General features: G+C 42.3%; 1 protein-coding gene across 8 annotated transcripts in view; it reads left to right on the forward strand.

Annotated features, from left to right (window-relative positions):
• nav1a (neuron navigator 1a) overlaps positions 1-26,351 on the forward strand; it is a 216,824-nt gene that overhangs the window by 76,629 nt on the left and 113,844 nt on the right. For all 8 annotated transcript variants that reach the window (XM_067446893.1, XM_067446894.1, XM_067446895.1 and 5 more), the window contains one exon: positions 14,187-14,531. In XM_067446893.1, the coding sequence (XP_067302994.1) occupies positions 14,187-14,531 (345 nt within the window). The remainder of the gene's footprint in view (positions 1-14,186; positions 14,532-26,351) is intronic.

Consider the following 26,351-nt stretch of genomic DNA (forward strand, 5'->3'; position numbering starts at 1 on the left):
TAGTGCTTCATGACGCAATCACGCAGAGGCGTTCCCGTAGCGTTTCGGCACAGCGTCTCGTTCCCTCTCAGGGAACCATGGTTACATACGTAACCTGAGATGTTTTGTTTTATGTTATGTTATGTTATGTTATGTTATGTTATGTTATGTTATGTTATGTTATGTTATGTTATGTTATGTTATGTTGTGTTGTGTTGTGTTATGTTATGTTATGTTATGTTATGTTATGTTATGTTATGTTATGTTATGTTATGTTATGTTATGTTATGTTATTTGTGTTCTGTTTAATTGTGTTGTATTTTAATAATAAGCTTTTCAGTATTAACCATAATTATATTTTAATGTCAGTTTATTCCAAACAAATGTAAATGTCCTTCCTTAATGTCATATACAAATGCCGTTCAGAGGATTTTTCCATGTGTCCAAGTCCAATCATCACCAAAGGCAGTCAGCAGTAGTGCACTGGAGCAGCAGATGTTTCTCTGTCCTTCTCACATCAGCACCTCCCCCTGTTGTTTCCTGCTTTCCAAGGTCCACAAACACACATACAAAAACCACAGCAAAAGGATGGACTAGCCTCTCGTCAGAAAGCCCCAACTGCTGGACCTCACACAGTATGTTGTGTTAGTGTGTTGATATCAGAGCTACTGGCAATGTTTTTGCTAGACTGTTGTTTAAAGAAGCAATAAGCTCTCCTTCAACCAGAGGAAGTCTGACGCAATGCTCAAGGAAGCTGTTAAGGGTGCATTATCGTAATCTAAACCAACAGGCCTGGAAAGAGTTCAGCCCTGCAAACTAAACACACAACATACAGTGTGACAGCTGTCAGAGCGGTGGCTTAGTGGTGGACACAGGTGCTCTAACGCATTGAGCCGTAGTGCTCATACAGGCGATGCGAATTCAAATCCAGCCAAACTTAAACAGATGGACTAGGAGATCCATATACATAGTGTATATCAGCACTATATCTTTCACTTAGTCTGAGTGTGTCTGAGTGATTTCAGTACTGCCTCCTCTTCTAGTATAAAATTACTCTGCCTCAGCAGCTATAAAGTCTTTCTATTAAAACCTTAACATAATTAGGCTGATTTAATGCACATAAACACTAATGCCCCTGTAGAGAGAAAGTCTGTAATGTGCTGAGCCTAAACTCTATAATAGACACGTTTCTTTTTTGCGTGGCCTTACCGCGCGTTATGATGCATAACAATGGCTACTTTCTTGATATGCCATATTTCCCCGTCCTCTGACTGAAGTGTTCGCACATCGAAGGATGAAAGGAATGATAATCACTGTCATTTAGCCGTCATTGTTATTCAGCACAAAAGTCAGGCAAACAGAAAGCTGCCATTTTCAAAGGATAATTCACATTCCCGTCAGTGCACTGAACTCCATTGTCTTCTTTTCCAGGGACATTTTACTCAGCCTGTCATGTCTGCAGAAATCGGTGATAACTGTAAATGTGAAGTGCATTGTGGGTATTAATGGACCTACCAATGCATATGGGTTTGATTGGCAGCGAATGCATACTCTGCTTTAAAAAAACAATATGTTGAATGCAACGTAGGTTACTGCATAAAAGCATGTGCCAAAAGCATAACTTTAAATGCCGAACATGACTTTATACCGTAGAATTAAGCATAGCCTTAGCATTCCCAAAGGAAGTCACCCGGCTGGCGCAGGACCAACCATAGGTTTTCATCAAATATTTGCCATTTTTAATTATCGCATTGACCCAAACGTTTTTCAGGCTGAGAAGTGTCAGAAGTGGGACTTTTATTTGGTCTTTAGTTTTTAAAAAGTAAGGAGAAAGTAATACACATTTATGTAAACAAAACAAAACAAAACAAACCGTCCTTATTTTGTTTTGTTTTCTGGTTTATTTATTGTTTTGTTTTTCTTTTCTTTTTTTGTGGTTAATTGTAGGCTAGGAAAAATCGTGTGTGTGTGTGTGTGTGTGTGTGTGTGTGTGTGTGTGTGTGTGTGTGTGTGTGTGTGTGTGTGTGTGTGTGTGTGTGTGTGTGTGTGTGTGTGATTGTTCTGTGTTTTAGTTAAGTTTATTTTTTTTTTTCATTTATTGTTTTCCATTTTTTCCTTTTGGTTAATTGTATGCTGAAAAGTCACACAAGTCAGGATTTAAATCTAAAATAAGGTTTGCCAAAATGTCAGAAATAAGACAAACTAGTATAACTTTTATTGTTTTTTTGTTAGTTTTTTAATTTTTTGTTTTGTTTTCTTGTTTTGTGTTTTGTTTTCTTGTTTTGTTTTCTTGTTTTGTGTTTTGTTTTCTTGTTTTGTGTTTTGTTTTCTTGTTTTGTGTTTTGTTTTCTTGTTTTGTGTTTTGTTTTCTTGTTTTGTTTTCTTGTTTTGTGTTTTGTTTTCTTGTTTTGTGTTTTGTTTTCTTGTTTTGTTTTCTTGTTTTGTGTGTTTTGTTTTCTTGTTTTGTTTTCTTGTTTTGTGCGTTTTGTTTTCTTGTTTTGTGTTTTGTTTTCTTGTTTTGTTTTCTTGTTTTGTGTGTTTTGTTTTCTTGTTTTGTTTTCTTGTTTTGTGTGTTTTGTTTTCTTGTTTTGTTTTCTTGTTTTGTGCGTTTTGTTTTCTTGTTTTGTGTTTTGTTTTCTTGTTTTGTTTTCTTGTTTTGTGTGTTTTGTTTTCTTGTTTTGTGTGTTTTGTTTTCTTGTTTTGTGTGTTTTGTTTTCTTGTTTTGTTTTCTTGTTTTGTGTTTTGTTTTCTTGTTTTGTTTTCTTGTTTTGTGTGTTTTGTTTTCTTGTTTTGTGTTTTGTTTTCTTGTTTTGTTTTCTTGTTTTGTGTGTTTTGTTTTCTTGTTTTGTTTTCTTGTTTTGTGTTTTGTTTTCTTGTTTTGTTTTCTTGTTTTGTGTGTTTTGTTTTCTTGTTTTGTGTGTTTTGTTTTCTTGTTTTGTGTGTTTTGTTTTCTTGTTTTGTGTTTTGTTTTCTTGTTTTGTTTTCTTGTTTTGTGTGTTTTGTTTTCTTGTTTTGTGTGTTTTGTTTTCTTGTTTTGTGTTTTGTTTTCTTGTTTTGTTTTCTTGTTTTGTGCTCTGTTTTGTGTGTTTTGTTTTCTTGTTTTGTGCTGTGTTTTGTTTTCTTGTTTTGTGTTTTGTTTTCTTGTTTTGCTCTGTTTTGTGTTTTGGTTTCTTTTCCTTTCTTTCTTTTTTGTTCTTTTTGGTTAATTGTTTGCTAGGAAATCACACAAATCAGGTTTTAAATCTAAAATAAGGTTTGCCAAAAGTAAGACAAAATAGTAATAACTATTATTGTAATAATTATAAGCATATTGGTTTTGATTTTAGTTTATACTCTGTGTTCTGCTTAATGGTGTTTTGTTTTAATTATAATCTTATCGTAATGGCCAGAATTGTATTTTAATGTCAGTGCCCTCCTAAAACTTAAAATGTCCTTCCTTAGGGCTGATGCACCATGGCTCATGTTCTCAGACTTTTCTAACAGTTCTGTCTAAAAGTTATTTGATAGAAATGCTAAACAAAGACAGGAAAGGATATATGAAAAAAAAAAATAGTATTGGTAATAAAATGGCAAACACTATAATATTATCATATACTGCACTGTAAAAATATTGACTTATGAATTATGTTTTAGTTAACAATTAAATTAAAAAAAAAAGTTTGCTTAACCAGTGAAAAGAAGATGGTTGAACAATCGTAAAAAGAAAATAATTTAAAAAAAATACTATATAAATTAAATCAGCTGAACAAAAGATCTTAAATTAAGACATGTGACCTTACTAAGGAAACTACTTTGTTTAAAAGTTGAGTAAACTCAAAAAAGCTGTGCAGCAAGTTGCCTTACAATTTTGAGATATGTCAACTTTTCTTGTTTTTACAGTATGCCGGCATTCAGAAAATACACATTTATATAATTTAAGTCTTTGAGTTCTCAATAAAAAATTAAATACAAAATTGTATTGAATCCAGCTGTTAGAAATAAAGTATCTGTAGCCTGCATAAAAACATCTGCACTTTGTGTGTCAGTTTGTCCGTTAAACATTCACACAGATGAATTATGCTACATAAGTTTGATAACGATCCCATCATGAAAAAGATGATTTAGACACATTTACAGCTCAAATGACCTACATTTTTTACTATAGAAATAGTTTAACTTGTTTTAAATCAGAAAAATTCCTTTAAATGTGAGAGAACTTTATCCTATTGCTTTTTTATACTTTGAAAGTTGAGCTCAAGGACAGCGGGAAATAATCTCCATCCATCCGCTGGGCTTAAAAGTATTAAAACCAAACCTGGACACCTGGAAACAAAATAAGAGCATTAAAAATCATTGCAGGGCAGGAGGATATGAGTTTATCCAGATGAGGCTTTAGTGAGGACGGGGATGGGTGGGTGTTGAATCGGCAGAAGGTCAGCCAGTTCCTCCAGCTGCCCAAACTGTGACCTACTATTTAAAAATCTGAAAAAAGGCACCCAAGGGGTCAGTGTGTGTGCAATTGACTTCCTTGAGTGGCGTCTACAGGCATGAAGGAAATTAGACATGTTTTACCTTTAAATTCTCCTGTGTCCCCACAGATGATGGATCACTTACCAGAAAGTACATAGACACACATCCACAAAATGTGCAAGGCTGAGATGAGTCTTGTGATGTGTTGATGAAATGGGTGTGCGTGATAAGCTGACGGTTATATCTGGCATGACGAATGAGTTTGCCTGCACTCTCAGAACAGTCTCTGTGGAATTAAAGAGGTTTTCTCACATTAATTCCAGGCGAAAACCTGTCTAGCTAGGGTGCAAAATTAGCTTTTTGGCACACCTGCCAAATTGAGCTGGGTGAATTGAGAAAACGTTACGTCAGATAAGTTTTACGTCACCCGCATCACTTAAATCAACAAGCAGACAACATTAACCATTGATGTCTTAGCCTAATGTTGAAATTAAAAAATAATATATCTAATAATATATACATTTTCACACAGATTTAGCAGAATTTAATTAAAACTTTGCCGATTTCTGTTTGAGCTCCTTATTTCCTCGCTCAACTATTGACAATAGACAATGGACTTTTTTTGCCCACAAAATTTTGCTGAAATGCGTGTCTTAAACATTTCTAGGGTGAACCATCACTCCAACTTATCATAGTTAACTAAAACCATTAAAAATCCTTACTTTGAAGAAGTTTAAAGTTTAATGAAATAAAAAAACATACACTTGTTTTATTTAAGCTAGTTACATTTCGTTTAACTTGATGTACTAAAATAACTTTAAAAAAAACTTAAATGAATAAAAAATATTTACACACAACAAAATTTCTCAAAATAAAACATTCATTAAAAACTATATGTTATCTCAAATATACTAAAACAACGCTGGTCCGGCTCTGTTGGGGGAAACACATTACAAGTATCATGAGTTACGTAATCAGATTACTTTGATCACATAAGAAATCAAGTGTGGCATTAGTTCTGGCAGGTTGTGTTAGTCATGACTCTCAGCTGATCTACAGCTACCTATAGGAATACGTCACATATCACAGCATCTCTCTAAATAAGCTCCATTCAGTATTATCAGCGGCCTTATCACATTGCTCAAGAGCTAGTTACCCTTCTCCATCCCCAGCTCCTCCTGTCATCCAGTCCCGACTGGTGTTTCTGAGATTCCTCTTGAATGAGACTAATTTCTTCAATTGTGTTGTAATTATTGTCATTAAAGGTGTCATGAAGTGGATATTTTTCTTTTTTTATACTGTTGTCTGAGGTCAACTAATGACGTTCGTGTGGTTTTTACATTCAAAAACATCATGACTAATAAGTAATAGGCTATTTTCTGCACGGGTTTTGAGGCTCTCTCCTGAACGCTGGGTTTGGATGGGTGTGCCGCATTGGAGACTTGGAGGTAAACGCCTACGGCTAGGATTGGATAAGATTTGCATATTTAATGAGCTTAAGCTTCGCTGTCATATCTCTGCCCCTGTTATGTCAGTTCACATGAGGGGGGGATTATTTGGAAAGTGGCAACTGAAATGATTCTCTCGATCACAGGAAACGTCTTTATCAAACAAACACAATGATTTATTTCTCATCCGATTGATTGGAATATTATTTTTGTATTACTTGGCCTTCCCGCTCGGTGGATATAAGTGCGAACCACACACACACACAAACACATGCACACAGGCGCCCAGATCAAGAAAGGAATATTATTTCACTATTTGAGATTCATCGGCATGCCGACAGGCTTTTAGTAGCCCGTCTGTAAAACACATAGGCCCGGTACTACTATTACATATACAAAAGACGTTTTACTCACATAAGTGTGTTGCACCATTCCTCCTGTCCGATCCGATAATCTCAATATGTCTGCAAATCCAGCTCGACCGAGAATTGTTTACAAATGATTCCGCTGTGAAATGAAGCGAACACACGTTCAATATCTTCCTCACGTGAGCTGGAACTTCATTAAAAATAAAGTTCAACCACTCATTCCTAATATTAGGATCCGAAGGAAGCTTATGTAGCGACTGTGTTCTTCCACAATATCTTGCTATCTTCTTCAGCATGTTTATTGCTGCTGGCTAGCACGATCCGACGGTGGGCGGGGCTACTGAATTAGACGTGCTAATTGTTCTGTCGAGGCGTGTTTTGTCACTCGATGACGTCAAGATGCGAACACGATCATTTTCTGGGCCTGGTGTCTATAAAAGCTTTTCTTTGACTAACAAGGAAGTTTTCGGCTCCCAAACTTACAGGATATTCTTATATTAGCATGACCTTTTATATATCAAAACCTCAAGGGAAAGTTGATTTCTCAATTCATCACCCCTTTAAGAAAATTAACAATATTGTATACTTTGGTTCTGTTCTGTTTACCTTAATGGGGTTTATTGCTGCAGTTCTTGCCCAGAACAGAAGGGGGGAGCACGATCATTTGATTATACTCCAGGGTTCCCTTTCGTTCAGTCACTCCGACGTAACGTCAGTGACTGACGAATGGGGGTTTCGCTTAGAAGCCTGTCATCTCCGAGACTAGAAAGCGCCCAATGGCAGTGCCAATGCCATGGGCATGCGAGATTTGCATGCGTAACTCCGCCTACCCACGTGGGTATATAAGGAAGTAGCTGGCATCATCGCATTATGTTTTAATGCTTCGGAGCCAAGGGTTACATACCTTTCACTCCTATAAGCCTTCTGAGTTAAGTCAGTTCTTCGAGACGATCAGGATCTTCCAGTCGGTGTTGGTGTTCGGCGCGTTCCAGCGGTCACATACTTCCTGCCTGCTGGTCATACGATTGGTTTCCGGTTGGTGTGTGGTCCCCTGGGCGCTTCGGCATCGACTGCGAGGTTAATCCTCTCACAAAAGAGCTCACACGTGGCACGTCCTTTTCAGGATGTCTCGCCCGTGTGCTTCTGGGTGTGGCCGGTCTTTACACTCCACTGATGGGCACTCGCACTGTCTGGCATGCTTGGGCTTCCAGCATGCTCAGGCGGCGCTTGTGGATGAGTCATGTTCTCACTGCGGGAACATGGCCATCTCCGTGTTGCGGTCGAGACTCAATGATCTCCGTGCGGCTGCCGGAGTGAGAGTCCCCTCCATCACCCCCCGATCTGACGTGTCCGCGGCCTCGGTCTTATCCGGTCCGCGGGGCGTCTCTTCGGCTGGTGGCCAGGGTGACCTGAGGGTGATGGTGTGGAATACAGCTCCGACGCTCATGCCTCGGCCCACACCCCCCTCTGTTGCACCGGTACCCGCGAGCGTTGTGATGGAGCCCGCGGCCTCGGTCTCGGCCGGTCCGCGGGTTTCGTTCGGCGCTCCAGAGGAGGACGAGATGTCGGTAACCGCATCACAAGGTGGGCTAGAGTCCACCGAGGATGAGGATTCGGCTGTGCTGCCGCCTCCGGGCGCGCCAGCATTGTCCGAGTCGGACCCGGAGTTGACAGCCATGCTTGCCCGGGCGGCCGCGGCGCTCGGTCTGGAGTGGAACCCTCCACCCCGGCCGGAGCGTTCGCGGCTAGATGATTGGTTTTTGGGTGCGCCACGACAGGACAGCCGTCCTGCCGTGCCCCCAATTCCTTTCTTCCCGGAAGTGCATGAGGAGGTTGCGCACTCGTGGAGGGCCCCCGTGTCTTCTCGCGAGCGTTTGGCAACCTCTTCCGCCTTCTCCGCCCTCGATGGGGCGGCGGCTAGAGGGTACACTGGGGTCCCCCCGGTGGAGCGTTCTGTGGCGATGCAACTGTGTCCCCAGAGCGCCTCCTCCTGGCGTGGCGATCCTAAGCACCCCTCCAAGGCCTGTAGATTCACATCTTCCATGGTGTCGAAGACCTACAGAGCTGCGGGGCAGGCCGCCGCTTCTTTGCATGCCATGGCAACCCTCCAGGCCTACCAGGCCAAGTTGCTGTGCGACATGCACGAGGGTGGAGCCGACCCAGGGCTCAGAGATGAGCTGCGTGCCGCGACCGACCTCGCTCTCCGAGCGACGAAGGTTACCGCACGCTCCCTGGGCCGGGTGATGTCCACTTGTGTGGTCCAGGAGAGACACTTCTCGCTAAACGCCAGGCCAAACGGCGCTCCTGACGCGGACAGCTCAGAGATGGGCAGTTCTTTCCAGGAGACGGCAGCAGGGCCGCTCCTTCCCCCGGTGGAGGGCCGGGGGAGAATCTTTCGTTCCGCTGCCGCCCCCCGGGGTGGCAGCACCCTAATGTGGTTAAAGAAAGAACTGACAAACCCATCTCTGAGCACCCAGAGACCGGTGACGGCAGTGTGCGCCGCCCCCGGGCCACGCCGCTCTCGTCCCTCTCTGTCGCCAGCCCCCTCTCAGAGCAGACCCCAGTGGAACGCGAGTCCTTCCCTGGTCTCCTCTGTCAGGGCGCAGCCGTTACCGCCGCCCCGACACCGGGCCGCTACGCCACCCGAGTCCGGGCCGGTAACGCTGCCTCGCTGCCCCACCGAGGGTACGCCGGTGCTCCGCATGACCCCGTTGGTACACTCACTGGGAGCGTGGCTACAGCTGCCGGGACTGTCCCGCTGGGTCGCACGGACCATCCGGCTCGGCTACGCGATTCAGTTCGCGCGAGCTCCTCCCCGCTTCCGGGGTGTCCGGTACACCATGGTGGGGTCCAATGCCCCAGTCATGCGTGCGGAGATCGCAACCCTACTGGCGAAGGGTGCGGTCGAGCTCGTCCCTCCAGCCGAGATGAAGTCCGGCTTCTACAGCCCTTACTTCATTGTACCGAAGAAATCCGGTGGGTTACGACCGATCCTGGACCTTCGCGTCCTGAACCGATCCCTTTACAGGCTTCCGTTCAGGATGTTGACTGCAAAACGCCTTTTCGAATGCGTTCGTCCATGCGATTGGTTTGCAGCGATCGACCTGAAGGACGCGTACTTCCATGTGTCCATCCTTCCGTGACACAGACCGTTCCTACGGTTTGCGTTCGAAGGGCGGGCATATCAGTATGCTGTACTACCATTCGGGCTAGCTCTGTCCCCTCGCGTCTTCACGAAGATTGTCGAGGCAGCCCTTGCGCCACTCAGGCAACAAGGGGTTCGCATCCTGAACTATCTCGACGACTGGCTCATACTAGGCCACTCTCGGGACCGGGTGTGCGAACACAGAGACCTGGTTCTCCACCACTTAGCTCGTTTGGGCCTTCGGGTCAACTGGGAGAAGAGCAAACTCTGCCCCGTGCAGAGGATCTCTTTTCTCGGTATGGAGATCGACTCGGTCGCCATGTGCGCGCAGCTTACCGGCTTGCGCGCGCAGTCGCTGCTGACTTGCCTCAGGCAGATAGAGAGCAAGAGTGCGGTTCCACTGAAACTGTTTCAGAGGCTCCTGGGGCATATGGCATCTGCAGCCGCGGTAACGCCGCTCGGATTGCTTCATATGAGACCGCTTCAGCACTGGCTTCGCGATCGAGTCCCGAGATGGGCATGGCGGTCTGGCACGCTCCGGGTCCCAGTGACTCAGGCCTGCAGACAGACACTCACCCAGTGGTCGAACCTCAGTTTTCTACGGACAGGAGTGCCCTTAGAACGAGTTTCCCGGCATGTTGTTGTGTCAACAGATGCGTCCACCACGGGTTGGGGTGCCATGTGCAATGGACATGCAGCCGCCGGCTCTTGGTCAGAGAGCCAGAGCCGCCTGCATATCAATTGCCTTGAGTTGCTGGCAGTACGGTTCGCCCTGCACCGCTTCCGAGCGTTGCTGAAGGGTCAACACGTACTAGTCAGATCGGACAACACGGCCGTAGTAGCGTACATCAACCACCAGGGCGGTCTACGCTCCCGCCGCATGTCTCAACTCGCCCGCCATCTCGTTTTATGGAGTCAGAAGCGCCTGAGGTCCCTTCGTGCTGTCCATATCCCGGGGATCCTGAACCGTGCAGCCGACGAGCTCTCACGGGTTCAGCCAATCCCTGGGGAGTGGAGACTCCATCCCCAGTCGGTCCAGCTGATTTGGGATCAGTTCGGGGACGCACAGGTAGATCTGTTTGCCTCCCACGACTCGTCCCACTGCAGCCTGTACTATTCCCTGACCGAGGGCACGCTCGGCACGGATGCACTGGCGCACAGCTGGCCGCGGGGCCTACGCAAGTATGCGTTTCCCCCAGTGAGCCTTCTTGCACGTGTTCTGTGCAAGGTCAGGGAGGACAAGGAGCAAGTCATTTTGGTCGCCCCGTACTGGCACGGCCGGACCTGGTTCCCAGAACTAGTGCTCCTTGCGACAGCCCCTCCCTGGCCAATTCCTCTGAGACAAGACCTACTCTCTCAGAGACGGGGCACCCTGTGGCACCCGCGTCCCGATCTTTGGAACCTCCACGTGTGGCTCCTGGACAGGACGCGGCAGGTTTGAGTACCCTACCACCTCCGGTGGTGGCTACCATCACTTCCGCTCGGGCCGAGTCCACGAGACAGGCCTATGCGTTGAAGTGGAACCTCTTCGTCAATTGGTGCTCTTCTCGCCAAGAAGACCCCTGGAAATGCCCGATCTGGTCTGTGCTCTCTTTCCTCCAGGAAGGGTTGGATCGAAGGCTGTCTCCATCCGCCCTGAAGGTTTATGTGGCCGCTTTCGCCGCCTACCATGACCTCCTGGACGGGAAAACGGTAAGTAAGCACGACCTGGTCATCAGGTTCCTGAGGGGTGCGAGGAGACTACATCCTCCTCGTGCTCCTCTCGTACCCTCTTGGGACCTCTCAGTAGTTCTAAGTGCTCAGCAGAGGGCCCCATTTGAGCCTTTGCGGTCAGTAGATGTTAAGTTCTTGTCTATGAAGACAGCGCTCCTGACCGCACTGGCCTCCATCAAGAGGGTAGGGGACCTGCAGGCATTTTCGGTTGACGAAGCGTGCCTGGAATTCGGGCCGGCCGACTCTCACGTGATCCTGAGACCCCGGCCTGGATATGTGCCCAAGGTTCCCACCACTCCGTTCAGAGACCAGGTGGTGAACCTGCAAGCGCTGCCTTTGGAGGAGGCAGACCCAGCCTTGGCACTGCTCTGTCCAGTACGCGCCCTTCGCACTTACGTAGACAGGACGCAGTGTTTCAGGACCTCAGACCAGCTCTTTGTCTGTTATGGTGGGAAGCTGAAAGGGAAGGCTCTCTCAAAGCAAAGGCTGTCTCACTGGATAGTGGACACCATTGTTTTGGCTTACCAGCAGCAGGGACGCCCATGTCCCCTTGGGGTCAGGGCCCATTCCACCCGGAGTGTGGCCTCCTCTTGGGCGTTAGCACATGGCGCTCCGCTGACAGACATCTGCAGAGCTGCAGGCTGGGCGACACCAAACACATTCGCCAGGTTTTATAACCTCCGAGTGGAGCCTGTATCCGACTATGTACTCGCCTCTACAAGTGGCCGGTAATGGATTGGCTCAGGTGTCTTCGCTTGCTCGCCATTCCACTCCACGGACTGGATACGTGCGATATTCTTCTCAGGTGAGTTCCCCGAGAGCCCTGAGCTCCTCCAGCACTGATGACGCCGACGCCAGTAAGTCTGCCCTTAGTCCAGACACTCGTGTCCGGCCAGGTGCCCCATGTGCATGGTTCCCCTCTGGCGACCCCCACATGTGTATTTCCACCGTAAGCCTCCCTGAGCGGGTGTATTCCCTTGGCAACCTTGCCACCCCCTGGGGTTAAAAAATCCACCTTCGGCTGGTACCCCAGTGATCTTCCGTATGCAGCCCTCCGGGGTCATACGTGTATCCCTAAGTCCTCCCTACGGGTAGGCATCTTGGCGCATATCTCCTCCTGGAATATGCCTCCCAGTGTACCTTGGTATTTCTGTGTTAAGTAGAGGCCTTTGACCGTCCTATCTTGCATCAGGGCTCTCACGCTTGCGCAGGGCACTGGAAGACAGCCGAGTGGCGTTATTACATTGGGACCCCCATTCGTCAGTCACTGACGTTACGTCGGAGTGACTGAACGAAAGGGAACGTCTCGGTTACGTATGTAACCCTCGTTCCCTGAGGAGGGAACGGAGACGTAACGTCCCGTTGCCACATCCGCTGTACCGCTGGAACGGAGTTCAACTTGGTTCCTCAGCAGGTAAAACATAATGCGATGATGCCAGCTACTTCCTTATATACCCACGTGGGTAGGCGGAGTTACGCATGCAAATCTCGCATGCCCATAGCATTGGCACTGCCATTGGGCGCTTTCTAGTCTCGGAGATGACAGGCTTCTAAGCGAAACCCCCATTCGTCAGTCACTGACGTTACGTCTCCGTTCCCTCCTCAGGGAACGAGGGTTACATACGTAACCGAGACGTTTCTACTCATACAAAGCCATATGCTTTTTGCTGAAGAAACCCTTTAAATAGCACAAACAGGGCCGGCTCTAGCTCTTTGGTTGCCCTAGGCGAGATGGAGTTTTGCGCCCCCCACCCCTCCACCCCACCCCACTCACTTTTATCGTCTCTATTCTAATTCAGCACATGTCTTTTTTCGTAGGCCTAACTGAGAAGCACTTATTATTAAACACGTTCGACGCTTTATTTCCACTTTTCAAACATTTTCTCACTTTTTATTGAAAATAAATGCCTTTCCGATCTGATATGTGATGGGAAAAGGGAATAGAGCGAGTGTGGTAAAAGGCAGGATCGAACCTCTGATCGAGATGCATCAAATCTTGATGCCATGCGTCTTACCACTACACTACAGCCACTGTAAAGAATTTAGTGAACACAGCATATTTTTGTTTAATGTAAATAATATGGCGTCTATCGTTAGGCTGCTCCAGTAAAAAAAAAAAAAAACGAGAGGCCGTATTTATTTCCTTCCGACGCCCACGTAGAGAGCGTTTGTACTTTTTATAAATAACATGCATACGTTACATTCATAACCAACTGGACTTTTTATATTTAAATGACATCCATGTAGGTTATTGTAGATTATTGTCAGTGAAGTTATGTTTGCAATACGTATAGTAATTATGTAGAAAACTAGCAAGTGATAGCTTAGTGACAATATTAATAATATTTATAAAATAAATATTAGTTAATAAGATTGATACTAAGTAATTTTATTTTGTTTGACAACTTATTGGCTGAGATAAGAAGACTAACCTCTATACTGGGCTTTCTTTCGATTTTCTTCCTTTCTTTTTTCTCTTTTTCCGTCCGTGCGTGGTTTAGGCGCCTCATTTTTGATGAACGCGCAAGATGAGCACTGATTATTCAATCTAATAATCAGGTTGATAAGTAATTAAACGTGTGGCTGAGGGGGCGCCCTATGACGATCTTGTTTAATGAACATTATGTTGTATTTCGCTTGTTCCGATTCTATGCTTAATGGGAAGTAATGGGCGGCACTAGAGTGCGCTCGCGCCCCTAACACAATTGTCGCCCTAGGCGACCGCCTAGCTCGCCTATAGCAAACGCCGGCCCTGAGCACAAATATACTCGAATATACTATCTTTTTAATCTCACTTTATTAACCAAAGCCTAACCTCCAATAATCCAATTCAACCATACGAATAAGCAAAAATGACTTTAGTTAAACATCATATTTTGTTGTTTATATTGCTGAAGTAAGAGTGATCCAATTACTTGAATTAACATTTCTCAAAAGTAACGTAATGCATTACTTTCCATAAAAAGTAACTAATTCAATTAATAAATTTTTGCGAGTTTTGCATTACTTTTAAAAGTAACTTTTGCTTATATTGCTGTATGCTTATATTTAGAAAATAACGTTTTATCCACCTTGTCTTTTCAGCTGTATTGAGAGCAGCATGTGCTACGACAGCGATGAGACTAACGCCCGCAGTCTGTCCAACCGTTCCTCTCCTCTCTCCTGGCGCCAAGGCCAGTCCAGCCCTCGCCTGCAGGCCGGCGACGCCCCCTCCTCTGGGGTCTCCGCCCACTCACTGCCCATCCGAGCGGCGACGCAGATCAGCCACCTGCAGCGCATCCAGCTCATCGAGGGCCTGGACGCCGCAGACGATGACCTGGCTGACCTCAAGTCTGGCTACCTCAGCGACGGCCCCCTGACGGGCAAGAGCCAACCAGAAGATGATGAGGATGATGATGTCGACGTCGATGATGATGACCTAGCCAATAGGTGAGTATTTGTACCTTTTTTAGTCTTTGCTGATATTATGGAAATATATACAACATGTTTGATGGATCGCATTTCAATAATATATTATTGAAAAAAAATGTGTGTCTAATTTAAGCAATACCATTTAAAAGTTTGGGGTCACTAGGAGTTTTTTTTTTTTTGTTGTTAAGGAATGAATACTTTTATTCAGCAAAAACTCATTAAACTGATCAAAAGTGCCAGTAAAGACATTACTACTGTTACAAAAGTTTTTTATTTCAAATAAATACTGATAATGTGACACTGAAGACAGGAGTATTGCTGAGAAAATTCAGCTTTTGTTCACAGGAATAAATAACATTTTAAAATACATTAAAATGAAAACAGTCATTTCAAATTGTAATAATATTTACACAATATACTGTAACAATATTACAGTTTTTACTGTATTTTTGATCAAATAAATGAAGTGTTAATAAATATAAGAGATTTCTTTTTACATTAAACAATCTTACCAACATTACCAACCCCAAACTTTTGAAAATAGTGGATGGATGGATGGATGGATGGATGGACAAGAATGATAGATAGATAGATGTATAGATATATAGATAGATAGATAGATAGATAGATAGATAGATAGATAGATAGATAGATAGATAGATGGATGGATGGATGGATGGATGGATGGATGGATGGATGGATGGATGGATGGATGGATGGATGGATGGATGGATGGATGGATGGATGGATGGATGGATGGATGGATGGATGGATGGATGGATGGATGGAAATTGTAATAGTTTTATATTAATGCTGTACTTATAATATTAATAGTGTCTAATAGAGGCTACACAATTATAAAGAAGATAAATGTTTCACACACAATGTTTCACATGATAAATGTTTTGATTTTATCAATAATTAAAGGCTATTAATATCCTACAAGTCAAATGTTGAATGATTTCATTGGCTGATTTATTGTCAGCCTGAGGCCTCCTAAAGAGCAATCATGTCACAATCAGATAAGGGTCTCTTCTGGAGCCATATGTGCCATCTTCAGGTCCCCATCAGAGCTGGCTGTGTCCCCCGAGGGGCCCGTGCAGAGCCGCCTCTCATTTCCAGTGTCCGTGCAGGAGACTGCTCATTGTTGGAGCTGTAGTGTTGAATGCGTTTGTGCGTTTTCTGTTTAAACACAAAACTAGGAAATGACAGAGGAAAAGAGATGTGTTTGCTTAAGCGGTCAGCCAGGCTTTGATGTCGCCCTCTCTTAACCTGCGCTGTTGCTTTAGTCTGATGAAGAATCGCCACTGCGAAGTGAGAGAGTTCACGATCCTGCATTCACATCTGAGAGTACTTCACCGTGAGTTTGACACCGCTTCAGATCCAATGAGTATTCTACTTCAGTTGATCACAATCTAACATAACGCTCATAAAACTGCATGGCGGTTTCCAGCAGAAATGCACCCTATACACAAGACAACACATTTGACAATAGCTTCTGTTATTTTAAGGATTTTAAGGAACTTTATCCGTGTTATCCAGCTGGGTAAAAATACAGTTTAATTATTTAGGTTATTTAGCCAAAACAAAAGACTCTTTTTAGCTGATTATTTTAATGAATAGTTAAAAGTAAAGTTAAAGGTGCAATAGGTGATTCTCTACAGAAACGTTTTTTGTTATGCTGGTTAAAAACAAAGACTTGATATATAAAGATAAATATGGTGAATAAGCCCCGCCTTCTAAATGTAAGAGCCAATCGTTGATTGGTAAAGTCATCGCATCACTGCAGCTGCCGTTAGAAGCTCGGGTTGCTATAGAGACAGGCAGGGCTGTGAGACGCGCATTTTTTTTATGATTCGAGTGTTTAAAAACTAAATTTATGAGACAGTTGATGCCAGGTTTCATTGGGGATTTCAAATATGAGATTAAATCGAAGCCTGGCGAACAGTTTCAGAGAATCTGATCGTTCCCCATTCATAGAGATAGGAGCTGCACTTGCATGGTTTCAAAGATGGCCGCCGAGTGAAATGACTTGTCTTAAAGGGACTTTGTTGAAAGTCTACACATATCCTGATAGCAATCATTATGTCAGGCGGTCTAAATGTACTTTTATAAATATATATGTTGTTTGTGGAAGGCGTAGGACCATCAATTTTTGCTTTCGGTCCGAATGAAATGATAACGTGTTCCCTGACAGTCAACGTGTGTTAGCATACTAATGCGCAGCCTGTTCACGCAGGCATCATCGCTCACGGACACTGTGAAGAAGCGAGAATGGCAGGCAAGCAGTTGTTTGCATTCGTTATTGTAGTCCTGTTACTCACTGTACTGCAACGTTTACTCAGGTGAATAACACATCTCTGGTCGTCCATGTGTTTTGGAGGAGGCGTGGCTTCGGGCGGCGATTTACAGGGAGGGTGGGATCGCATGCTCTCAATGCTAGCAGGCTTCATATCAACTATTGCACCTTTAAGAGTTCCTGGTTTGAATCAGTCTGCAACACTGTCTTGTATAGTCAGGTTAACGTGAACACCTTTGTTGACCTGGAACAACATTCCAATCAACCAATCAGATTTGAGGGATATGTTTACATTTAATGTCAAGTTTAGGCTTACAACCAGGGTTAGGTGCTTCTAACATCAGTGTTATTCACCATCATTTCCCTCTGATTTTAGGGATGACTTATGGGCAGGGTTAGGTTTAGGGGCAAGGATAGTGTTCGATAAATATAATTTATTCATAAAAGCATAATAATTGGAATACAAACAAGTATAATAAGATGAAATAGGTGAAATCTGTAGGCATAGGGTAGGTGAAATCTGTATTCTGGGCTCTAAAAATCTGCCAACAAAATATGCTGACGCTTTTCTGGGCTTGTGGCTGGTTAGGACAAAAACTCATTTTTACAGGAGGAGATTATATCCCACTTGGTTCAGAATTGTTGTTACATTTAATACCATGAAGAAAACATCTTGTTTCTTGTCCTAGCTAAAGCTGAATTGAGAGTAACTTCTCTGAATAAGGTTTATGACCTATTATTTATTTATTTTTGTGCAGTTTCCCTTCACTCTCTTGTTTGGTCCGAGCCAGATTTTCGACGGACAGTCGGATCTACTCTAGAGGTTTACAGTCCCTGACAAAAGTCTTGTCGCTTATCTGTTTTCTAGAAATACCTGATATTAACCTGACTTTTAATTAATTCATTGGTGTTAGAAATAGCTCATATGAAAAGCTAAAACCCTCCCAAATGATGTTTAATGCACTGAAATAAATAATTTTCATAGAAAAAATATTTATAATTTAATCAAGACAGAAAGGTCAAATTTTGGCAAGACAAAAGTTTTGTCGCCTATACAGAAATTGAACAAATTTACTGCAAATACAAAAATATGTCAGCAAATTAAGTTGTGGTGCTGTGAGATCCAAATTTAATATCTTGTATGACTTCCATGAGCTTGAAGGACTGCATCCATGCGGTTTGGCAAGGATTCATACAATTTATTGATGAAGTCATCAGGAATAGCTAAGAAAGCAGTCTTGCATGCCTCCCAGAGTTCATCAATATTCTTTGGTTTCGTCTTCCATGCGTCCTCTTTCATCCTACCCCACATATGCTCAATGATGTTCATGTCTGGTGACTGGGCTGGCCAATCCTGGAGCATCTTGATCTTCTTCGCCTTGAGGAACTTTGATGTGGAGATGGAAGTATGCGTTGCACCGTCCTGCTGCAGAATTTGGCCTCTTTTATGGTTGCTATATATAAGAGGTAGCTAAGATTTCTTGGTATTTTAGACTATTGATGTTGCCTTCCACCCTGCAGATCTCTCGCACACCCCCATACTGGATGTAACCCCAGACCATGATTTTTCCACCACCAAACTTCACTGTTTTCTGGGTGAATCTCGGATCCATTCTGGCTCCAGTAGGTCTCCTGCAATATTTGACTGTGGTGTAATTCAACAGAAGATTAATCTGAAAAATCCACCTTCTGCCACTTTTCCAGCGTCCATCCTTTTAGCAGGCTGTGGGCCTTGGCAAATGCCACACGGTTTTTCAATTGTCTTTTGTTTAGTGCTGGCTTCTGGGCACTGATTCGACCATGGAGGCCATTTCGAGACAGAATCCGACAAACTGTTCTGGTTGACACAGGGACTTCAGGTGACCAGGTCTCGTGGAGCTCTGCTACAGTGGAAAATGGGCTGGCCTTGGATTTTCGAGCCAACAAACGGTCCTCTTGAGCAGTTGTCTTGCGGGGTCTGCCTGACCTGGGCTTGTCAAAAACGTCTCCAGTCTCTTCAAATCTTTTTTTTATCCTCTGTACTTGACGCTGAGACACATTGAAGGTGTCTGCCACATCAGCAGTGGATCTGGTCTTCAGCCTCTTGATAATCAAAACTTTAGTCTCAGGGTGAATCTTAGGCATGTTTGCAGAGGTCTAGTTGCAGTTGATGTGAAGGTCTAGCGTACTGGGGTTCTTTTTATACACACTTGAGACCTAATTGATCCATTATTAGTCACAGGTGAAGCTCATATGACAAGGTGACAACACTTATGTCTTTGCAAAAATTGACTCAATGGGCTTTACCAAGCTGTGAATATTAGAATACTTTTTGAAAGTTTAGTTTTTCACTGAAACATTATCACAAACGCTGGTGGGATTAAAATGAGCCATTTCTTGTAAAAAAATCTTGATTAGAAATATATTTCAGTGGCACTTTAGGTCAATTTGTACACAAGCGACAAGACTTTTGTCAGGGATTGTATATTAGTCTTTGTCTGGTTTGTCCTCTTCTTGCTGGACTTCTCCGATGACGAGCTGATTTGTTAGTTTGTGCTCCGCTGTCCCTCTGGGAGGCGTGCTGAGATCTGTACTGAGTTGCCAAGGTGACTGAGTGCACGACAGGCCATGCATGTTATCAGCTCATTACAGCGCACACAGGAAGCTGAACACCAGGTCAAAACTTTACTGTGGCAAACAACATCCTGATATACACCGTCAGTTGACATCACATGATAAATACTACATTATATTTTCCTCATTGTATTCAGTTTTTAAATGTACTTATTTTTATTTGATTAGGGATCAAAGTCGACGTCAGGCAGAAACCCTGTATCTCCATAATTTGTCATTAATGTTTTTTTCCATAAATCCTTACTATTGATCAGCCTTCACGTCTTTCTGTGGGTTTTGCAAAAACAACCAAAGAAAAATATTAAAAAGAGCTTGTGATTAAACCTCGTAACGCCATTGGATCCTCAAACTGTCAGTCAAACATCATAACTCCGCCCACCCCAATCCGTGAATGAAGTGCTGCACTCAGTTTGGACCATCTCTGCTTGTTTGCAGAACAAGGCTTAATAAAGAACTGGTTGTTATTAATAAGTACAGCATTTTCTTCACTCACTATATACATAAACTTCCCTAATCCCTACTAAAAAAAAGTGCTGTTTGGATTTAAATAGGCAAATGCTATGGTTGTATCATTATTGCAGTGATTATTATGTTTCTAGCATGTTATATGATTGGCAACATTTCTTCTAACCCTGAACGATGGAGTGTGTAGCTTTACGCATAAAAACGCATACCTCCAGGATGTCCTTCACTACCCTCCTCCTCATTCATTTTTTAAAGTTAGACATCAGCCTTCTTAGTATTTCTCAATCAATTCATTATAAACAATATAATAAGAAAAAAATATGAAATTATAAAAAAAATGAATGTTTTCCTATTGAGTTAAAAAAAAATTGTATCGCTAACGACCTGAGGTGTGTAACAGTGTAAGTATATTTTTTTCTGCACACCAATAATTGACTCTCTGATGACTGAATAAGTGCAGTTCACCGTTATTCCTCAAGGTGGCGATGTCTGACACACAATGATGAAGTGACGTTTCACTCATAGTTACCGCAGGCAGAAATTCCCTGGTCAGAAACCTCAACTCCGTTTAAAGTTTGACTCCTTTGGCAATATGTTAATAATATAATGATGCATGCAAGTCAAGTCTCTGCCTGTTTTTTTTTTTTTTCATTTCATGAAAAGTAGCTTTTTTGGAGATACAAGGTTTCTGCCCAGCTGCGACATTATTAGACATACACAATCAGGCATAACATTATGACACAGGTGAAGTGAATAACACTGAATATTTCTCAGGCATCAGGCATCAAGTGAACATTTTATCCTCAAAGTTGATGTGTTAGGAGCAGAAAAAATGGGCAAGCCTAAGGAATTAAATGAGTTTGACAAGAGCCAAATTGTGACGGCTAGACGACTGGGTCAGAGCATCTCCAAAACTGCAGCTCTTGTGGGCTGTTCCCGGTCTGCAGTGGTCAGTCTCTATCAAAAGTGCTCCAAGAGGAACAGTGGAGAACCGGCCACAGGGTCATGGGCGGCCAAGGCTCATTGATGCACGTGTGGAGCGAAGGCTGACCCGTGTGGTCCGATCAAACAGACGAGCTACTGGAGCTCAAACTGCTCAAGAAGTTAAAGGTGGCCTAGAATGAGTTGAAACAATATGTTAAATTGTTCTCTGATATCTACATAAAGGGTATGTGGCTTATTTAAGGGCAAAAAATGTCCAGATACAGTTTTACAGGTCCATTTACAAGCCTATAAATTGTCCCTAGGATGTAATGCTCTCTTTTTGCCTTATTTGGAAGAGTCATTAATATGAATGTTGGCCTCTGCTCTGATTGGCTTATTTCAGCAGCTCACAGCACACAGCAGTTCAGTTGTTCAGCGAAGCGGTCGTGAGTCCTGACCGTCCTGACAGAACATGGAAATTGATCAAATGCAGCTTATTTGTTTATTGGGGTTTTCAGATCATCCGCGCACGAGAGAGAGCTCGCATGCATATGGTTGCCAGATTGGACATGTTTAGGTAAAACACCGGACAGTATACAGGTTTCTTTTTACAGAAAAGCTCTATTTAGGGGATTTAAATGACTGAAATCTGGTATTATAATAAACATCAACCATGACTGTTGACATTTTTATCTGTGGGAAGGGTAGAAAAGTCCTCGCGTCCCCTGCAGAACCTGGAACATGACATGTGTCCACGAGCTGCCGTTTTACTATCCTCGAGTGTCTTGTTTATCTGCAGTCATGCACAAGATTTATATAAGAACACTGTAAAAAAAAAGGCAAATTTTGAACTTTTGCAGTAGAATCGACTTGGATGTTTAAGTTATTTCAACTTAAATTATGTTAAACTGACTTTAAAAAAATGAGTTACATCTTGTATAACTAATAAAAACAAGTTTAACATTGCTCAACTTATTTTGATGAGTTAAAACAATGTAAAAACATATGTTGTCATAACTTATTGAACATAATTTTTTTACAGTGAAGGAGGAGGTAATGGTGTTTGAGGCTTACAGTATGTGATGGCCATGTACTGCCCTTACGAAAGGAAAATATATTTACCAATATATTACTTGAAATATATTTTAATATATTGTAAATATATGGAATAATATATTGATGGTATTATAAAATATATTATATATTCATGTAATATATTGCAAAATATACAAATGATTGCCGCTTTCAATATATTGCAATATATTGGAAAATATAAATATTAAATCCCATATATGTGAATATATTGCCTAATGAATTGCATGATATTTTCCAATATACCGCAATATATTTTTTGTTTCGTAACGGTTGTAAGGCCGCCCAAATCGTCCCAATGGAGGCTAACGATCGGCGGGTGAAGGTTCGCTGCGCGTTCGTCTTTTCAGCGGGGAAAAGGGGATTTTATTCCAATTCCTCTTAATCTGACTCCATTTAATGATAATTTAGAATTTGGGTTAGAATGCCAATTGGTTATTTGGTCATTCATTTTTAATAGTTTAAGTACACATTTAATTATTCCGTTTAACCCTTTGTTGAAATTATACCCAACCTGAATAATTCCAGAGCAAGTCAGAATCCATCAAAAGTGTAACAATTTATTTAACAGTCAGGTAAATGTATAAAGCCAATTACATAGTCAATTCAAAGGTAATCCAACATCAAATACTCCGAAGTAAAGAATGAAATGTATACCTGACTTCTGAAAATTACATAATGCTGGCTATCTTGAGACATCCAGCATTACGGGCTGACCGGTTTAAAGTGTCAAGCCCTGAGCTCTTTGCAACATTTCCTTAAATACCCAGAAACAAATGCACAAACTCTTTGAAGTGTAAACAAGTTCACAATGGGAATTTGCATTGATCAAGACTTGTATTGATCCAAAGGCCAAATGGCTGAAAGCCACACCCACCAAACTAAGACAAGATATCTTTAAACTCTTAAAACATTGATTATCTTTTGGTTAACTTCTGTGGAGTTGTGATATTTGTACCAGTCGCACTGAGACATTTCAAACGATATCAAACACATATAATACTGTATCGTGTTGATTGACATTGTAATATAGAGATTTTGTGTGTATTTTCAGGTGATCTCAGCATGAGACAGGGAAGGAATTGGGGGAGAGGGAGTATATAGGGAAAGATGTAGATTAGCTGATAGTGAGGTGAGACTTGCGTCTCCAGTGGTGTGTGAGGGACAGTTCAGATGTTAATTTCCTTTATTTTCTCAGAGAGTCCTTGTTCTTCATTCAGACATTTCGGCATATACTAGTTTTTTCAGTCTTACACGGTAAACTCTTATTATTTCACTTTGGCAAGGTTAATTCAATTTTTCATTCTTGGGCACCTTTAATGCTGTTTCTGATAAAAAGGTGTGAGAATACTATGGATGTATGGAGTATATACTAATAAAATAAACAGCCTCTTTATCTTTTTTATTGTCTTTCTTTGAGTTGTGTAAACTATATGTAGCCTCACAGAATACAACATAATTACAAATGGATATACATGCTCAGAAAGCAGTGCGGCACATTTAGAGCTTAAATTGTGACACATTTCTCAAAGCTGTGCAGGAGCTCAGTTATCTAAACCCTTTCTGATAGCTCCTCCCCAGGTGTGTGTGTGTGTGTGTGTGTTGCCATGGAAACAGAGTGATTTTTAAATACTTCTGTTTCATGTAATATTCCTTGAGTCTTCTTCTGTCGGCTCAGCATATTGCCGTAATGAGATGAATGCGCAGCGGATGATGGTATCAGGATTAATGAACATGAAAAATTGTTATTTTTCTGAGTAGCTGTTAGTGCATTATTATTTTGAAAATAAATAAATGTTGAAATGTTAATAAAATAATGACGTCTGACCGTATATAAAGCCACAATATCAAACTGTTTTTTTTTTCATTTCCTGAAAAGTAGCGGTTTTTGGCATATGAGGTTTCCGGCCAGCAGCGATATCCAACAAACAGAGACTTCAATTCATGAACATTTCCCCGGTTTATTTTTAGATTCTAAAATGTACATCCATTTGACAAAGTTGTGCACTAAACAGCAGTTTTATTATCCTATTTGCAATGTAATCAGACCCCCAAAATATGCAGGGGCCATCTAACATTGACCTCTCAGTCACAGTGTGAGTTGAATAAATTTATCAAATGTCACACAGAAAGAGCTATAACAAAAAGGGTTGTGTTCTGAAATCTAGCGATATTCCTACCTAGATAACATTTCAAGCCACAAACAACCCAGTTTATGTTTCTGACAGTGGGTGCCCCTACTCCTAAACTTTGTGAAGTCCGCTTCATTAATAATATGAGATCGCAATGATCTAAAATGAGCGACAGCTTAAAGATTATAAAGGGAGCGCTCTGCCTCTTTCAGCCATGCCAAACCCAACATACAATATGTTTACTTTTCTGTTCAAATTAACAGTGGTTTGGGAATGGAGATGCTTTCATAACAATTCATGTATCATTATGTTTATTGCTGGGATGTGCAGGTTGTTAGGTGATGCATAAATTGGTGTGACACATAAATCATGTTTTTAAAGGGGAAGCACATCTCACTTACGTAATGATTCATGATTCGGATCGCCAGTTTCACGTGATTTCAGCAGTTTGACAAGTGATCCGAATCAAGAATCAATCCGCTGATTCACAACCGTTTGAATCTTTATTTGAGGTTTGAAAACAAACACGGAAAAGACAATGCTGAATAAAGTCGTAGTTTTTGTTATTTTTTACCAAAATGTATTTTAAGTACCGATGCTTCAAGAGATTCTGATTAACTCACTGATGTCTCATATGGACTACTGTGATGATGTTTTTATTCCCTTTCTGGACATGGACAGTATAGTGTGCGTACACTTAGATACGCTCTCGGACTAAATATAAAATATCTTAAACTATGTCTGAAGATGAACGGAGGTCTTACGGGTGTGGAACGACATTAGGGTGAGTGATTAATGACAAATTTAATTTTTTAAATTTTACCCCAAAGAGGTTTTAGCACAAAGAAATCAAGCCACAGCACAAAGAAATCAAGCCTCAACACAAATAAATCAAGCCACAACACGACGAAATCAAGCCACAACACAAATAAATCAAGCCACAACACGACGAAATCAAGCCACAGCACAAAGAAATCAAGCCACAACACGACGAAATCAAGCCACAACACAAATAAATCAAGCCACAACACAAAGAAATCAAGCCACAGCACAAAGAAATCAAGCCACAGCACAAAGAAATCAAGCCACAGCACAAAGAAATCAAGCCACAACACAAATAAATCAAGCCACAACACGACGAAATCAAGCCACAACACAAAGAAATCAAGCCACAGCACAAAGAAATCAAGCCACAGCACAAAGAAATCAAGCCACAACACGACGAAATCAAGCCACAACACGACGAAATCAAGCCACAGCACAAAGAAATCAAGCCACAACACAAATAAATCAAGCCACAACACGACGAAATCAAGCCACAACACAAATAAATCAAGCCACAGCACAAAGAAAATAAGCCACAGCACAAAGAAAATAAGCCACAACACAAAGACATTAATCCACAACACAAATAAATCAAGCCACAGCACAAATAAATCAAGCCACAACACAAATAAATCAAGCCACAACACGACAAAATCAAGCCACAACACAAATAAATCAAGCCACAGCACAAAGAAAATAAGCCACAAAACAAAGAAATCAAGCCACAACACGACGAAATCAAGCCACAACACAAATAAATCAAGCCACAACACAAAGAAATCAAGCCACAGCACAAAGAAATCAAGCCACAGCACAAAGAAATCAAGCCACAGCACAAAGAAATCAAGCCACAACACAAATAAATCAAGCCACAACACGACGAAATCAAGCCACAACACAAAGAAATCAAGCCACAGCACAAAGAAATCAAGCCACAGCACAAAGAAATCAAGCCACAACACGACGAAATCAAGCCACAACACAAAGAAATCAAGCCACAGCACAAAGAAATCAAGCCACAACACAAATAAATCAAGCCACAACACGACGAAATCAAGCCACAACACAAATAAATCAAGCCACAGCACAAAGAAAATAAGCCACAGCACAAAGAAAATAAGCCACAACACAAAGACATTAATCCACAACACAAATAAATCAAGCCACAGCACAAATAAATCAAGCCACAACACAAATAAATCAAGCCACAACACGACAAAATCAAGCCACAACACAAATAAATCAAGCCACAGCACAAAGAAAATAAGCCACAAAACAAAGAAATCAAGCCACAACACAAAGACATTAAGGGCCCTATCTTGCACTCAGCGCAATTGACTTTGTACACCGACGCATGTGTCATTCCTATTTTGCACCCGCGCAAAGCGTGCTTTTCCCTCCACAGAAGCACGTCGCTAAACTAGTGAATGAACTTGCGCTCCCTGGGCGGTTCAGCGCAAAAAAGGAGGCGTGTTCCGGCGCAAACAA

This window comes from Pseudorasbora parva, chromosome 6 (assembly GCF_024679245.1).
Source record: "Pseudorasbora parva isolate DD20220531a chromosome 6, ASM2467924v1, whole genome shotgun sequence".
Taxonomy (NCBI): Eukaryota; Metazoa; Chordata; class Actinopteri; order Cypriniformes; family Gobionidae; genus Pseudorasbora; species Pseudorasbora parva.